The sequence below is a fragment of the Alligator mississippiensis genome, chromosome 8 (genome assembly GCF_030867095.1).
Source record: "Alligator mississippiensis isolate rAllMis1 chromosome 8, rAllMis1, whole genome shotgun sequence".
NCBI classification, from domain to species: Eukaryota; Metazoa; Chordata; order Crocodylia; family Alligatoridae; genus Alligator; species Alligator mississippiensis.
In genome coordinates this window covers 17325363-17341070 of record NC_081831.1, presented here as the reverse complement: position 1 = coordinate 17341070, position 15708 = coordinate 17325363, and the positions used below count along the sequence as shown (strand labels likewise).

Sequence of the window (15708 nt, the reverse complement as noted above, 5' to 3'; positions counted from 1 at the left end):
ACTTTTGGACCCGAGTCATTTTAGCACCCTTGCTCTGACACACTGCTCTCTGAATTAGTTTGTTAGGAGGAGGGGAAGACATTTCTTTGACTAGTTTGCAGTATCTTTTAAGTAGACCTATTTCATACTCAGCACCAAAAAAAAGGCCATGATTTGAGAAGTTAGTGATCATGGTAATCTAAACTAATCAGATGTGCCATGTAGAGAGGTGTGGTTGTTTATCCATATGCGCACACATGCACAGCATGCATGCGCACACACACACCTGTATATTCGAACACTGGCTCTTGTAAAATGAGTCACCATCTTCTGACTTCCTTGTGCTCTCTAGCAGTTTATCCTCTACAAACCTCACTCTCAAATGTAACCATACAATGGAAAGTTAGTACAGTGAATTACTCAGATCTACTTGAGAATGTTATAAATGATTTAGGATTACATTTACAAAGGCATTTAAGTCCCATTTCCAAAGGTGACTTAGGAGTCTAAGTCAAATGTAACTTTATGTGTAGCCTGCAGCAGGCAGTGTGCCAGTTGTGGAAGAGATGGATACCATGATACTTCATAAAGGAAAAGGCAGTAGCACAGCTGGAATATAGACTGAGAAAACTAAGCTTCATCAATGGCACTTGGGTTCCTATATTGCTTAAAAGTGCATAGTGGTAATTTTTTTCATAAGTGCCTGAATGATTGAGGAGCCTAAACCCTTTTGGGACTTAAGCTCTTCAATGCATAGGTCACTTTTGAGCATGGGTCTTAGAATCATAAATCACTTGGGCATTTTTTAATTTTTTATCCTTGTACAAGATTTGACGATATTGTATCTCTACTGTGCCCCATCAATATATATGTTTTAGAAGAAGTCCATCGTATGTCTTTAACTTGCTCAACATCTTGCAGGGTACATTGAAACAGAACTGAGCTCAATATTATCACTGGCAGACCCTCACAGTTGAGGATGATTGTTGTCTATGAAGTCTTAACTGTGGATTCGAAGATGGCTAAGGAGGCCTATCCAGGATCAACAGATTGTTGGAACTTGGGCACATGTTTCCATGCGGGGTGGGTGGCTCTGGACTCTTAATTCAGTCCGTGACAAGCTGTTTTTGCTGCTCCTGCTTTTCTGTCTCCAGCTGTCTTCGTAAGGTTTCAAAGTACTGAGATCCTTGCAGCAGACTCTTCCGCCATTTGGGGTGGTCCTAGGTAATAGTCTCCCACGAGTTGATGTCAATTTTGCATTTCTTTCACATTAACCTTGAGGACGTCCTTGAAGTGCTTTCTCTGCCCTCCTCTTGAGCATACACCTTGACTGAGCTGGGAGAATAAAACTTGCTTTGGGAATCTGGAGTCGAACATCCAGACGACTTGGCTGGTGCAGCAAAGTTGATGTCGAATGATCATCACCTCAGTGCTCACAGTGTTTTCTTCCAAAAGGACACTAATGGTGCATCTGCCTTCCCACTGGATTTGAAGGATCTTCCACAGGCAGCATTGATGGTACTTCTCCAACAACTTGAGATTTCCCCTATACATTGTCCATGTCTGAGTATAAATAAAAGATCACAGCAGCAAAGACAGCAAGTTTAATGTTTAAACAGGAGACCATCTTTTTTCCAGTTACAGCATTCATTTCCACTGGAATTGTTGCTAGTCTGATGTTTCAGTGTGGTTTTTGCATCAGAAATGTATCTGTTTGGAAAGTGAGATTTCTTATGTTGTTAATGTATTTTGAGATCAAACGCACTTCTTTTCTGATTCCCCAGGGGAACCATCTGGAATCATCGAGTCAGATTTCTGGAAGACCAAGTCCTAAAGCACTGGATGTCTTTCACCATTTGGAACGCAGGCAAACAAGGCAGGAAGCTCTACAGAAGCTTATCACCAGCTAATCGGAAAAAGGTGAGATGTTAAAAAAATCAAGACTATGCAAAGGCAATTACTTTTCTCCTCGCTCTACCCCTTAGAGGGAGTGATATTTAAGAACAGGGCAATATAAAGGCCTTTAGAAAATATTCTTAGCTTCCTAATCCATGATCCAGCTATACTATTGTTTTAAATATCATAGTATCCATGGCATCTCTTGTAACTGATGCACTTTTATATGCTGTCAGCCTTCTTGTGGCTACACATAACAGTTAATCAGAGACACAGTCACAGCTCTTGGCCTTGCTGCTGCACATCCATCCCAATCCGCAGCATTCCAAAATGAACAAAAAAAAAATCTTGACTTATTTGGGTGGGTTGGTGCTAGATGTTTTTACTGGGGATTATTTGTGCATAGATAACATTCATATCTGCCTCTAAGCCAGGGATGGCCACCTGCGGCAAGGGCAGTGCTGTAGCAACAAAGTTTGGCACCCAAGGCAAAGCCTGCAGAAGCAGCCCACCCTTGTCCCTCACACAGATCTGGGAAGAACATGCGCCCCCCCCCCATGCTTGCCCGGTAGTGCACACAATGGCAGGAGCCACCCGTCCCCCATCCCTGCACGTCTGCCAAACAAGCCGGTTGCAGCTTCGTCCTGTTCCCCGCCCAGCTGGGCAGCGCCTGTTAGTGCCCCTTCGCTTCAGCGCCTAAGGCAGACGCCCTGCTCGCCCTCCCTTCACCTTGCTACAGCACTGGGCAAGGGTGCCATAAGTGTCCCAGGCAGCTTGTGTGTGTGGCACATGGCAGACTGGGGAGGGGACAGATAGCAGAAAGGAAAACATTCAGATCAGTAGGGCTGTGCAAAGCTTCAGTCCCTGATTTGATTTGGCAGAGATTCGACCCAATTTAGTGGCCAAATCTCCAAATCCAAATCAAATCGGGAGACTCTTTAAATCTCTCCGAATCAATTCAGAAAGATTCAGCAATTCGGACATAGACGCAGCTTTAAATGTTTTTTCTACATACCTCAAGGTAGCGAGCGGGTGGCTCGTCAATGCTGTGTTGATGGGGTGGATGGAGTGTCCCACAGGAGCGCAGAGGGCTGCCCAGTGCACTCAGCAACAGACCCAGAAGTGGACTAGAAGCATTTCGGGTCTGCCGGGGAGCGCACCGGGGGGGCCCTGCACCACCCCGGCTCAGTGACTGGTGCCTCCTAGGTCTGGGGGGCACCTGGGGTCCTCCAGTGGCCAATTACGCTCCCTGGCAGACCCAGAAGTGGACCGGAAATACTTTTGGTCCACTTTCAGGTTCGCTGCCAAGCACGTGGGGGGGCCCCCTGCACTCCTGTGAGACGCTTCTTCCGCCCCAGCATCGCAGCATTCACAAGCCATGCCTGGTACCTTGAGGTATGTAGAAAAAAACATTTAAAGCTGTGTCTATGGCCGAATTGCTGATTCTCCGAATCAGCATTGAATCTTCAGATTTGGATTTGGCCGAGTTGAATCGGGGACAGTGATCTGAATCAACTAATTGAATCACTGTCCCTGATTCGGGCTGAATCCAAATCGAATACAGCCCGTTTTGCACGCCCCTACAGATCAGGCAGGAAGCACTGGGCAGGGAGCAGAAAGCAGAGAAGAAGCTTGGTCAGGAAGCACAGGGCAAAGAGCCGAAGGCCAAGCAACAGTTCAGGCAAGGGAAAAGGATCGCAGTGGCACTTGGGGAGGGTGCAGGGCACACCTGCCAAAAGGATTGGCCCCCACTGCCTTAAATGACTGCTCAGCAAAATCTTCATAATACATCAAGCATCCTGGTTTGTGTTATATAGAGCAGACACATTATATCTCCCTGGTGGAAAGCATGACTACTTAAACATAAAATAAAAAATGTACATGAATAAAGCATTTAAATATAATGCATGTCTTTCAATGTGTAGTAGTTACTTATAATTAACAATGACAGTGGAGAGGTTTCTCTAAGCATTTAAATGCCTTGCTCTCATATAATTTTCTTTTTGTCTAATAACTTTATGAGATAAATGCTCCAGGGCTAATGTTGGATGACTGTTTCTTATAAACAGTCTTGGAACATCCATTTTATTACCAAATGTGTTTTCTTTTCAGGAAAAATATGGGTGGGAAGGCAGGAGAATGAAGATATGGGAACCTGATTAATCCAGTGCTCCTCAGATCACACACATCCATGGAGAAAGTTGAATAAAATAAATTAATATACCCACAATGGGATTCAGTGGGTGAAAATAGGGGAGACTCTCACTGAGAATCAGTGGCAGCAGGAATGCAATGCAAATCTCCGAAATGCCATTCCAGTGCCATCCTCCTCATATCTATAAATGTAGTATGGAGGTTGAAGTAACTGTTAAGTAAAGAGAAGCTCAAATGTTGGGCAGCTGAGAAGTTTTATTAATTTAAGGACAGAAGTGTCTGCTTCAAAGTATTTTTGCCTTGGTCACTCAGTGCTATATGCATGATTGTATGTGGTTTCTATGCAAATGTACTCTTCAGCCAGTGTTTCTCAGAGCGTTGTGTGAATTCCCCTAACTCGCTTGTGTTCCCCATACTTTGCAGCTGATGACTCTGTAAGGATTAGGTATTCACTTCATAGAGGAGATGTGGGAGGGCATGTGTGCAAATGAGACGCAAGCAGAAACTTTTGAAATGAACAACAGAAAGGCTGTGATGTCTGTTGCACCCCATTACCACATCTAATTTTTTCTGTGTACCAATCCAAAAGGCAGTTGGATGGCAAGACAGAATGACTCTAATTCTGTATTGCACTTGCCACCTACCTCTCAAAATGACTCATACAGAATTTCACATCCTGTGCAGCAGTACAGAGTGATAACTTGAAGATGCCACCCCAAAGCAGGTTGAAAGGGCAGGAGAAGAATAATATTGTCATTTTTGTTGTTTTGCAGCTGAGAAACGGAGACTTGCCTCTTTTGCAGTCTGAAATAAGCAGACCTGCTTCAGCAATATGCTAGCATTGCTGGTGTGGTTCTAATTAACTCAGATCCTGACATTTTTTCCAGCTGACCTTTACATAACGTTTGCTTTGGCAGTGCTGCAGGCAGTGATATTATTTTGCTTCTATCAAGGTTGTAATTAAGTATATTTCAGTATGGTTTGCTTTGGTATTGAAACACAGCTTTGAGCATTAACTCATTGATTACTAAATTCCATACCAGGCACATCTAGAAAACATACTTTCCTGCTGTAGATGCAGCATTTTCCCAAATGCACACTTGTCCAGTTCACTTGACCAGTATGCTGTAAAGTATTGCTGTTGGAACAAGTGCATTGTGACAGTTAAGTGGGGGGATGACATCTAGTGATTAAAATCACATTTCTGTAGCCATCTCAGTTGATTTTGGCTGATATTGTCATATAGCATGTCTTGCTATCAGGCCCTAGGGTATTCAAATTAAGTCCTCAGTCAGTCAAAATGTGAGATTATATGACTTGCTCTGGGGCCTTCTGGCAAGTCAGTGGCAGAATGTTGGAACAGAACCAAAGCTTACCATTTCTTGGTTGCAAGCCACAAGCTCATACCACCTGCTTTGAAAGAAATATGTGACTATAATCTGCGTTAGTTCCCACAAAGCAGATCTTATTGTAATCAATAGTAAAAAAATTATGCTCAGCTGAGCTAATTTTTCCTTTCCCTTAGAAAACTATCAACTAATCTGTGACTAATTTCTAAATTATGACAACGATTAAAAAAATTCCTTTGTACCAGAGGTTGCTTCACCTCTTCTATCCCCAAAATCATAAAATGAGCCATTGAGGGTAGGAGGGAAATTACGTATGCAGGATAAACTAAAAACGTTGGTTTGGTTTAGATGGTGCCTGGTAATGGTATTCTTGATCTTGAATCTACAAATAGAAAAGGTGAGCACTTTACTGCACTTCTAAGCAAAGAGCCAAGAACTGAATGAAAATGCATCAGCTACCTTTAAAAAATGACTTCTTTATGAAAAAGTACTAGGAATATAACAGGACAAAATCTGTCATACCAGGCCAGTAAAACAGCATTTCCTGAAGCAAAGTGGCACTGATATGAATGAGGTCCATCATCTCTACACAAGTCCCATTTTAAACAGAGTTCCTTTTCAAGTTTTTGCCACTGTGACTCAAGTACTTAAATCCCATTGGCATCCCATAGGGTGAAGCTCATTCAGATGTTTTCGTGGATGGATCCAGGATTTCATAAAGGGAGGTGTGGGGGCAGCAACCAGCATTGACGAAGTGGCTGCACCCCCCGCTCTTAACTCTCCACTGTCACTGGGGTGGGCAGAACACGCTGCGGGAGTAGCAGCCAGGGGATTGTTTAAGTCCCCAAATCAGGTAAGAATACACCCCCCTCCCTCATCCCAGCACCCCCTCTCATCTGCCCCATGCTCAGCAGGAGCTGGGCTCAGCTGGGAACAGTGGCTGTCATGGTGCCAGCACAAGGGGTCCCTTCCCTGTGCCTGCTTCTGAACTTGGAAAGGAACACCTGGGCTGGAAGGAGGAACCCACCTGCTGCCTCCACAACCACTGTCCCTGACTGAGCCCAGCTCCCTATGCAGTTCAGCTGGAGCATGGCAGGAGGGGCTCTTCAGCTTTCCCTGCCCCCAGATCAGCCAGCAGAAGTGGTGGGTGGGGGAGGGGGTTAATGGAAGGGGCGAGGAGGAGACATGCTGCTGAGCATGGAGGGGAAAGGAGGGAGTGCCAAGAGGTGGGGAATTCTTACCTGCTTTGGGAACTTAAAAAAATCCCCTGGCTGCCACTCCCATGATGCAGTTTGAAAGGGGATTATTTATCCCTAGATAGCTTTAGAAAACTGACATCAAGGAACTTCTGAAAATGGGAATTAGGGGTGTTTTTTTAAAGATCTTACCTGCAGTTTAGATTCTGATAGGACCAATGGAAAAAGTCCTAAGTTTTGTTGATTTTCATTATGGGTTATTTTGCCAGCAAGCTTGTAGCACTTAAGACTGGGCACCCCTGAGCTGTTGATAATTACAAAAAAGTGGCTATATCCAGTATTTAGAGGGGCTGGGGCTTGTTAAAACTCTTAGATTCCCTGTACTGATCAGATGATTGCGAAATGTTTGATAGTGCAACTTCTTCAGAAACTGAACTTGTGACATTTTCTAGAAGTAGCAGTCTGCATTTGTTCAAAGGCCCTTACAAATGATCTCGAATGTTTGTAAAGTTGTTTGAAATTGAATAGTGATGATGTTCTAAGGGTAAAAGACCTGACCTAGCCAATATACTTTCCTCTGCCTCAGATACAGAGATGGTGACTAAGAGAAATGGTGTTTGTTTCCAAAGAGTGGAGGAAAAAATCCAGATCTCAGTGCTTTTGCTAAACTTATTGAACTAGTACCTTCTATGAACTCATTATCATAACCTCAGTATACTTAAGAAATGTTGCTTCTTGATTCAGACAGTTGCCATTGGGCTGGTACAGTATTTCTGCAACAGTGAAATTGAACAGGTCTTTTGTTGGTGTTTAAAGCACTTCCGTTTTGTCTATAATTTGCAGCCAAAGATGAAAACCAAATGTTTTGGGGGGATGCCACATATGCTTGGTGGGGGGGAAGGTTGGAGCTGTCTTGTCTACTCTGTTCTTGTTCAGCAAACTTCAGCTAAAGAAGGGAGTACTTCAGTATTCACATTTCCCTTCAGTCCTGCTCAAAATAGAGCTTCAAATAGCCACCTGGAAAGCAGCAAGACATGAACTAAACAAGCTTTAGCTGCAGTTACGTTGATGGAACTGTTGTGGAAACAACCTCTAAAAATGCACCCCAAATGCCTAGCCCTGTAAAGGCCCTGCGGTCACTTGTGTGCCAAACCTGTCCATGAGCAGCATACCATGCAGCATTAAGAAAAGCATGTTCCCTCCTTGTAGCATAGTATCTATCTACTTAACGGATTTAAGTCATCTGCTGTAATTTAACATAGTGGCCTTTTCTATCTGCAAGCCACTTTTGTCTATCAGTCATAGGATCACTAGAACTTGTACTACTGCTATAATCCTGTAGCTGTACTACAAAAGGCAGCTTTTAATTTTTGCTGTGTATTAGAAATGTACAGAATATACTAAGGAAAAAATCAGGGAATGAAGTGAGGGAACCAGAGTCAAGGAGAGAACCATGTACCACACCTGCTAGGGAAGAATGGATTGCTGCCAATATGATTTAGAAAAGATAACCAAAAGGGAAGAAAATTTCAATTATACCCAAATTAACTAGATATCCAGAGAGAGCTTGAAAATGGAGCCTTTCTTCCTTCACGCAGCCATGTTTTTCACCTATAATAAAATGACTTCTAATTTAAAGAAACCATAGAAAATTGTTTGTTAATCGCGGTCTCAAAGAAGTTGCTGTGGTCAGCACTTGCAGTACAGACCATGTGATTTAGGTCTTCCTCGCACCTGAAAATATTGTCAACATAAGTCTTTCAGGCCGTGTGTAGATGAAATGGGGGCCCTAAATTGAAGCAGTGGGTTTTAAAAAACACCGCTTCAGTTTAGGGCTGATTAAACCCCTGTGTTGTGCACACACCCCATTGACTTACCTGCCTCTCTAGCGGGGAGGGGAGGGCGAGCTGCAGGCAGGCAGAGCGATGCCTGGGCTGTGGGGGGGGTGGAGCTGGTGTTTCCCTCCGCGGCAATGGCAGGCCCCTGCCCCCCCAGGCGCACCCGCCTGCAGGCACCTGGCTTGGGTGGCCGGGGGGCACCGCAGCCATGGAGGGAAGCACTGGGCACTCCTGCAGCTCAGGCAGTCAAGCAGGCTCGGGAGGGCGGAGGGGTGAAGATCAGGCTCACCACTTTTCATAGGTGAAGCTTTCCTGGTCTGCTGCCAGGCTGCCTACAGGGCTTCTGACAGCTGCAGAGCTGCACGGAGCCCGGTGCTTTGCTCCATGGCACTAGGGGCAGCAAACCTAAAGGAGTTTGTTTGCTGTACCCCAAGTCATTTAAGGTGCATTATGCTGCCAAATTTTCTACAGCAGTGTGCAAACACCGACATCATTAAAGCGGTGCAAAAGCATTTATCCCACTTTAAAGTGTCATGCACACATGCCTCTCGTTTAGGCTACACACAACCTGAGTTTCCAGCATAGATTGATTTAAATCAAGTTGATTTAAATCAGGAAGTCTAAGCCCAATTTAAATAATTGATTTTATCAACTTTCCCATTGTACCTTTTTGCTTTTGTTTTTTAAAGAAAGGTGTTTTTTCATCGGTTGATATAATTAAAACATGATGGATTGCAACTAAGTACAGTTTTTATAGTAGATTTGATACATATGTTTCCTTGGTACACAAACTGTGTGTGTGTGTGTATAGCTTAGCATATTTGGCTTGTTAGAAATCCTACATTTTAGTATGCTATAAAATGAAGAAATATATCATTCTTATTTACTAAATGATTAAGTTTTTGCTTATATGTGTATCAAGCTTCATTAAGACAACAACTTGAACTTAATTAAACACACAAAACAAGCACTTCAAATTTATTAAAACTTTAATGTTTTGAATACCGAAACTTTTTTTCAGTACAGAGATTCAGAATTGGTTTGTGAAGCACATGTTTGGAATTAAAAGACTCAAATAGCTCCTGTGGTTCAACTGTAATGATAAACAGGTGGAATGAGATTGGCACTTTGATGCTGATTATGATCTTTGGATCCTGTCTAAGAATGGTCATGCTCATTAGCTTTGTGGTTCCAGTTGAGACAGACTGGAAGGTCTATCCAGCTGAGGTGGTGTCTACTTCTGTTTGACATTAACCTCAATTTCTTATATTATGCTATAATACTTTGAGTTATTTTCTTCTGATGTGCAAAGATCGAATTGATCCAAGGCATATAAAAATAATTCCTAAGCCTTAGAGCAAATTTGGAAGTAGCAAATTCAGACAGGAGTAAAATGTACAAAAGGATTACATTAGAATGGGCTAAAATTTCCTTTCATCATTCTTCTATGTGAAGTCTGAGAAAAGTGTGATTAAGATGATTTGTTAGGTGTTTTGTAGTTTTGCGCGGCCATGCAGCTACGGGACTCTCCTACAATGAAACATTCAAAAGAACGTGTGTGTGTGTGTGTGTGTGTGTGTGTGTGTGTGTGTGTGTGTGTGTGTGTGTGTGTGTGGAGGTTCAAGATAACTGGAATTGCATTTTCATTACAGTAATTAGGAAGGTGGAAAAGAAAAGTAGCAAAGCCATGGTATTTCACTGGATTGAGAGTTCCTTGCTCTCAGAGTTTATAAAAATGTTCCACTGCGTGCTGTAAATTATCAACCCAGCTTTAAATCATATTTTTAAGATGTATCAAGATGAAGAATAATTGTGATGCAACAAAATTCCCAGAAGACCCAGTCAAAAAACAATATTTTTAGGCTGCCCAAGTCTTCAGAGGCTTTTTCAGTAGAAATTCCAATAGACCAATATTTGGAATAGATATAGTAAAAAGCCATTTTCTCTGTTTAGGACCCTACCAAATTCATGGTGGAAGTGGGCTGCACCTCCTTTAATCTTGAAGGTGCTCCCACTCACCTCTCCACTGCTGATTGGTGAAGGGGCTGCGCTTGCAGCTCACTTCTGATCAGCGAGGAGGCAAAAACTTGGTTTTAAAATTTGGTGCCATTTTTGCCTCCCACTGGTGATTGGCCGAGGGGCCCTGGTGGCCCCAATGCTTGTTGCTGACCGGAGGGGAGACAGAACCCATGCCATGTTTAAAACCATGGTTCACTTCCCTGCTGGTCAGGGGGGAGTGGTGGGGCTCTCTGCCAATCAGGGTGGGGGCTTGTGGGGGATCATGAAAGATTAAAGGAGCTGTCATGCGCTCCACTTCTGCCTTGAATTTGGTAGGTCCATAGTAATAGCTCTAGGACTGGCATATAATTGTAGGATCTCTCTCTGGAGGTAAATGGTGATATCAATATGATAAATTGTATATCTTGGGGCTGTCTGGCCTTCATGGCTATATTCTGCCCACTAAACTGTCTTTACCAGAACTATTTCTTGACATTTCAAGATTTTGAACCTCTTCTAATATCTTATTTTACAAAAAAAAACAGCCTGACAGAGAAATGCTGTTTTCTTTCCCAACAATGGGATGTCTCCCTCAAACGGAGATTCATCTGAATAAGAATGTGGGCGTTTGGTCCATATAGGCTTTCTGTTGTTATTGAGGGAAAAGGTGTTTTGTTTTTTTCACGACATTTGTTTACATCCAAAACAGCCCTGGCAACAAAGCACTGTTTCCTTTACTAATTGTACAAGAATTAGTTTCCTATACAGATTGTGTCTGACCCATATCTGGCTGCTAGAATGTTACTCTTCTTTGCAAAATTTTAGTTCCAGAAAGTAACAGTCTGTTTTTTCCATTTGGATTGTGCAGATTTAAGTAAAACATCCTACCCAGACAAACAACAAACTGCCACATGCACTTTTCCCTAAAACTGAAGTGTGATCTCATAAATCAGTTGTATAGCACCCTCAGAAGCCACTGCAATATTGTATATTATTGGTTCCTACTTGCTGTTGCTTTGGGTTTTAAAGTAACTGAAAGCAATAAATTAGCCTTACAGTAGCTAACGTATTTATTTATAAACTAGTTTATATCCCCATTTACTGCAAAGAAGTTCAAGACTGTTTTTCTGTTCTTTTGTACTTGAGAGGTTTCACCATAGGATTCAAATCTTTTTTATATGGGCAGTCTCCATAAAAGACACAAGTGGGAGTCTGTTGAATAAAGGAAATAAATAAGGGACCCTTGGTTAAGTCTAGTCCAAAGTAAATAGTTTGTGTATGCTTTGAGTTCTGCTTATTGCATAAACAACTGGGTGTAAGTTCTGTATCCAGTTTCCGGACACACATTTCTTTAATTAAAAAATAAATAGCAGTGGCAGAAAAATAATCAAGCAACTCTTTGACCACACACATGGTATATAATCTTAGAAGAAGAATGACCTATTCAAGACTGATCCTTTTAACAATACTATAGTTATCTGGTTTAAGCTGCCTAAAAGCCATTGGAAATAAAAAGATACCTTAGGGTTAGGATCATAGAAAAGTAAGGCTAGAAGTCTTTATGACTATGAATTCACAAGATCATCTAGTCTACCCCCTGCTCAGGGCAGAAGGACAAGCTCTTTGGCATTCATCTTTGTGATGAGAAAACATTAACTGTGACTGAATCAGTCCATCATCCAATGGGAGCTTGTTTCAGGCATACCAATCATGTAAAGAAAAAATGAAACCATATATTTGTGTAACCTTTTTACGCATACAGCTCCTGTTGCCTTCACTGGACATTTCTTGTGCAGATGGTCTCAAGGATTGGGCAGTTGCTATAAAGATGGTGTTCATAGTTTTTAGAAGGCAGTGGCAGTAGTAGGAACAGGGGACAAAAGAGGATTTAAGGGCCTGATTTGGGAACCTAGTAACATAGGAAAGATCTTGGTCAACAGCAATGTGTGCACCTTTTGAGGATCCATGAAAGCCAGACTTTGTTAGTAGTTATTAAATGACAAAATCAGGCAAAACTGGGCATAAAAATGCTCTTCAGGGCTAAGAGTTGAATTCTCATCTGTTAAAAATGAAGCCTAGATAGTTTTGTCTGTCTTCTTGTCTGATAGATGAAGAGTTACTTCTTTGATCACAAGTTGGAAAAATAATGAATGCATTTGTAATATTCTTTAATATTATTGGGAGAGTAGTTCATGTCCTGAGAAGAGAATCCACATATTATTGCTCCCACTTTATGGCTCTTTTGCAGATACATACCTCAGAAAAGTGTCTGAGAGGGGAAGTCTGTGATGCAGGTATTGTGCCTGATTGTAGCCCCCCCCCCCCCAATAATATATACATTGGATACTCTAGTCACTCTACCACACACAGCAGCTGGGAGACAGCAATCAGATGTAAACATATGTTAATTTATACCTATGTAAGGAGAGCAATACAGTGGACAATTAGGTTTGTGTTCAGATAATTTACTTGTGGTTATTACTCCGCGGCCCCCCCCTCTGGCACCTCAGAGACGGCCACCCAGACGGAGCCCCTGGTTCCGGGCTCCACGCAGACGGAGCCCCTGGCTCTCGGCTGCGGGGGCTGCCTGTCCCTTTTTCAGGCTCTGGGGCCTGGGAGCATGGCGACCTCCCCTTGCGGGGTCTGCTCCCTTTTGGGGTCTCTGGCACGCCAGCTGGAGGAGCTCCAGGCCACAGTCCACAGACTGCGTGCCATCAGGGACTGCAAGCAGGAGATAGACTCCTACTGCCAGGCCCTTCTCCCCCGGGAGGCAGAGGGTAGATCACAGTCTCCCTCCACGCCAAAGGAGGACTCTGGGACCTCCTGCTGTGTCCAGCCAGGGGCATGGACCAAGGTGGTCAAGGGCCCTAAGGCCCGCCGCACCAAGGCCCCTGCCCCGCCACAGCTGAGCAACAGGTACGCACCTCTTGCTGCCCCAGCAGAGCCTGCTGAGTTGCCGGCCCCCACAGGCAACATGGGCCTAACTGCAACTCCCGCCCCTGCTCTCCCCAAGACAAAACGTAAGGTGTTTGTTGTGGGAGACTCCCTCCTGAGGGGGACGGAGGGGCCAATCTGCCACCCTGACCCCTTAGCCTGGCAAGTCTGCTGCTTCCCAGGGGCCCGCATCCGGGACATTGCAGAGAGGATCCCCAAGCTCCTCAAACCCACAGACCGCTATCCCATGCTCCTTATTCATGTGGGCACCAATGACACGGCTCGGAGCACTCCCACCCAGGTCATGAGGTGCTACAGGGATTTGGGAGCGGGGCTAAAGGGTCTGGGGGCACAGGTGGTGTTCTCGTCGATCCTCCCAGTCTCAGGCTATGGGCTGAGAAGGGACAGGAGGATCTATGTGGTCAACCAAAGACTGCGGCGCTGGTGTCGTCAGGAAGGCTTTGGCTTTCATGACCACAGCCCGCTCTTTGGCGAGAGAGGCAGCGAGCTGCTGGGAAGAGATGGTCTCCACCTCTCTCCCCTAGGGAGGAGGCTCTTCTCAGCCAGACTGGCTGACCTGCTCCACCGGGCTTTAAACTAAGCCCGCTGGGGGACGGGGGGACGACCGCCACTGCTGGCCCGCTGAACAATCCTTGCAAAGCCAGCGGATCACAGCACTCAAGGGAGCCCACCCCAGCCCCAGCCCTGGTAAAATCTGTGGGCAAGGAAGGAGCCCCCCAGGGGACACTTGCCTGCCTGTACACAAATGCCAGGAGCTTGGGGAATAAGCAGGAGGAGCTCATCCTCCTGCTCAGTGCAAACAATTACGATGTCATAGGGATCACGGAGACCTGGTGGGACTCCACCCATGACTGGACCACGGGGATAGATGGCTATACCCTGTACAGGAGGGAACGTGTAGAGAAAAGGGGCGGGGGTGTAGCTCTCTATGTTAAGGAAAGCTACGCGTCCCTGCAAGCCGATATTGGCGACCAGGGTGGATGGCTGGAGACCCTCTGGGTTAAAATCCGTGGGGAACACGGCACAGGGGACACAATGGTGGGAGTCTATTACAGACCTCCCACCCAAAGTCCTGAGCTAGACCAGGAGTTTGCCCAGGAACTGGCTGAGGCAGCTTGCTCCAGGACCATGGTTGTCATGGGTGACTTCAATTACCCAGACATCTCATGGGAGGATCGCTCAGCAAAATCTGAACGGTCGCAGAGCTTCCTCTCGTGCGTGGATGACCTCTACCTGACTCAAGAAGTCTATGGGCCAACGAGAGGCAAAGCGCTGCTCGACCTGGTGCTGGCTACTGGGGAGGACCTAGTCGGCGACCTAGTGATCGATGGGAAGCTGGGTGACAGCGACCACGAGCTGATCACCTTCACCATCCGCCGAAAAGCTGGCAAGTCAGTCAGCAACACGCAAGTCCTTGACTTCAGGAAAGCCGACTTTGACAAGCTCAGGAGGCTTGTTAGAGAGGCCCTAAGGGACCATGACCAGGAAGAGAGGGGAGTTCAAGAAGAGTGGTTGCTCCTCAAGGGAGCGATCCTCAATGTACAAACTAAGTCTATTCCATCTCGGAGGAAAGGCAGCAAGAGGGCACAGCAGCCCCCCTGGCTCTCCAGGGACCTAGCAGACCTCCTGAGGCTAAAAAGAAAGGCCTACAAAGGATGGAGGATGGGAGTCACCTCCAAGGAGGATTATTCTGCGCTGGTCCGGTCCTGTAGGGAGCAGACCAGGAAAGCCAAGGCTGCAACTGAACTCCAACTAGCTTTGAGCATCAAGGACAATAAAAAGTCCTTTTTCAGATATGTGGGGAGCCGGAGGAAAAGCAGGGGCAATGTTGGACCCCTGCTGAACCAGATGGGGCAACTGACAACTGACGCCCAGGAAAAAGCCAACCTATTAAATAGGTACTTTGCGTCGGTCTTTCATCAGCCCCATGGGACACCCGTGCCCGCTACAGGGCCGGGAAGTCCGGGTGAGGGTGATCCCCTGCCCTCCATTAATGCTGACTTTGTGAAGGAACATCTTGAGAAGCTGGATACCTTCAAGTCAGCCGGCCCTGACAATCTTCACCCCAGGGTACTCAAGGAGCTGGCGAGCATCATAGCCCAGCCTCTAGCGCGGATCTTTGAAAACTCTTGGCGCTCTCGTGTAGTGCCCGAAGACTGGAAGAAGGCCAACGTGGTGCCTATCTTCAAAAAAGGGAGGAAAGTGGATCCGGCTAACTATAGGCCCATCAGCCTGACTTCTATCCCGGGGAAGATCTTAGAAAAGTTTATTAAGGAGGCCATCCTTAATGGACTGGCCGACGCCAACATCTTAAGGGATAGCCAGCACGGGTTTGTTGCGGGT

The 15708-nt window shown here is 45.2% G+C and overlaps 1 protein-coding gene across 17 annotated transcripts in view; it reads left to right on the top strand.

The window, feature by feature from the left end:
- Positions 1–15708, top strand: part of B3GNTL1 (UDP-GlcNAc:betaGal beta-1,3-N-acetylglucosaminyltransferase like 1) — a 350365-nt gene that overhangs the window by 305163 nt on the left and 29494 nt on the right. For 15 of the 17 annotated variants that reach the window (XR_002089783.2, XM_014595610.3, XM_059732186.1 and 12 more), the window contains one exon: positions 1764–1899. Coding sequence is in view for 16 of the 17 variants with exons in the window: in XM_014595610.3 (XP_014451096.1) it covers positions 1764–1899 (136 nt within the window). In the remaining variant the exon portion in view is untranslated. The other 2 variants (XM_019485767.2, XM_019485766.2) reach the window with 2 other exon arrangements.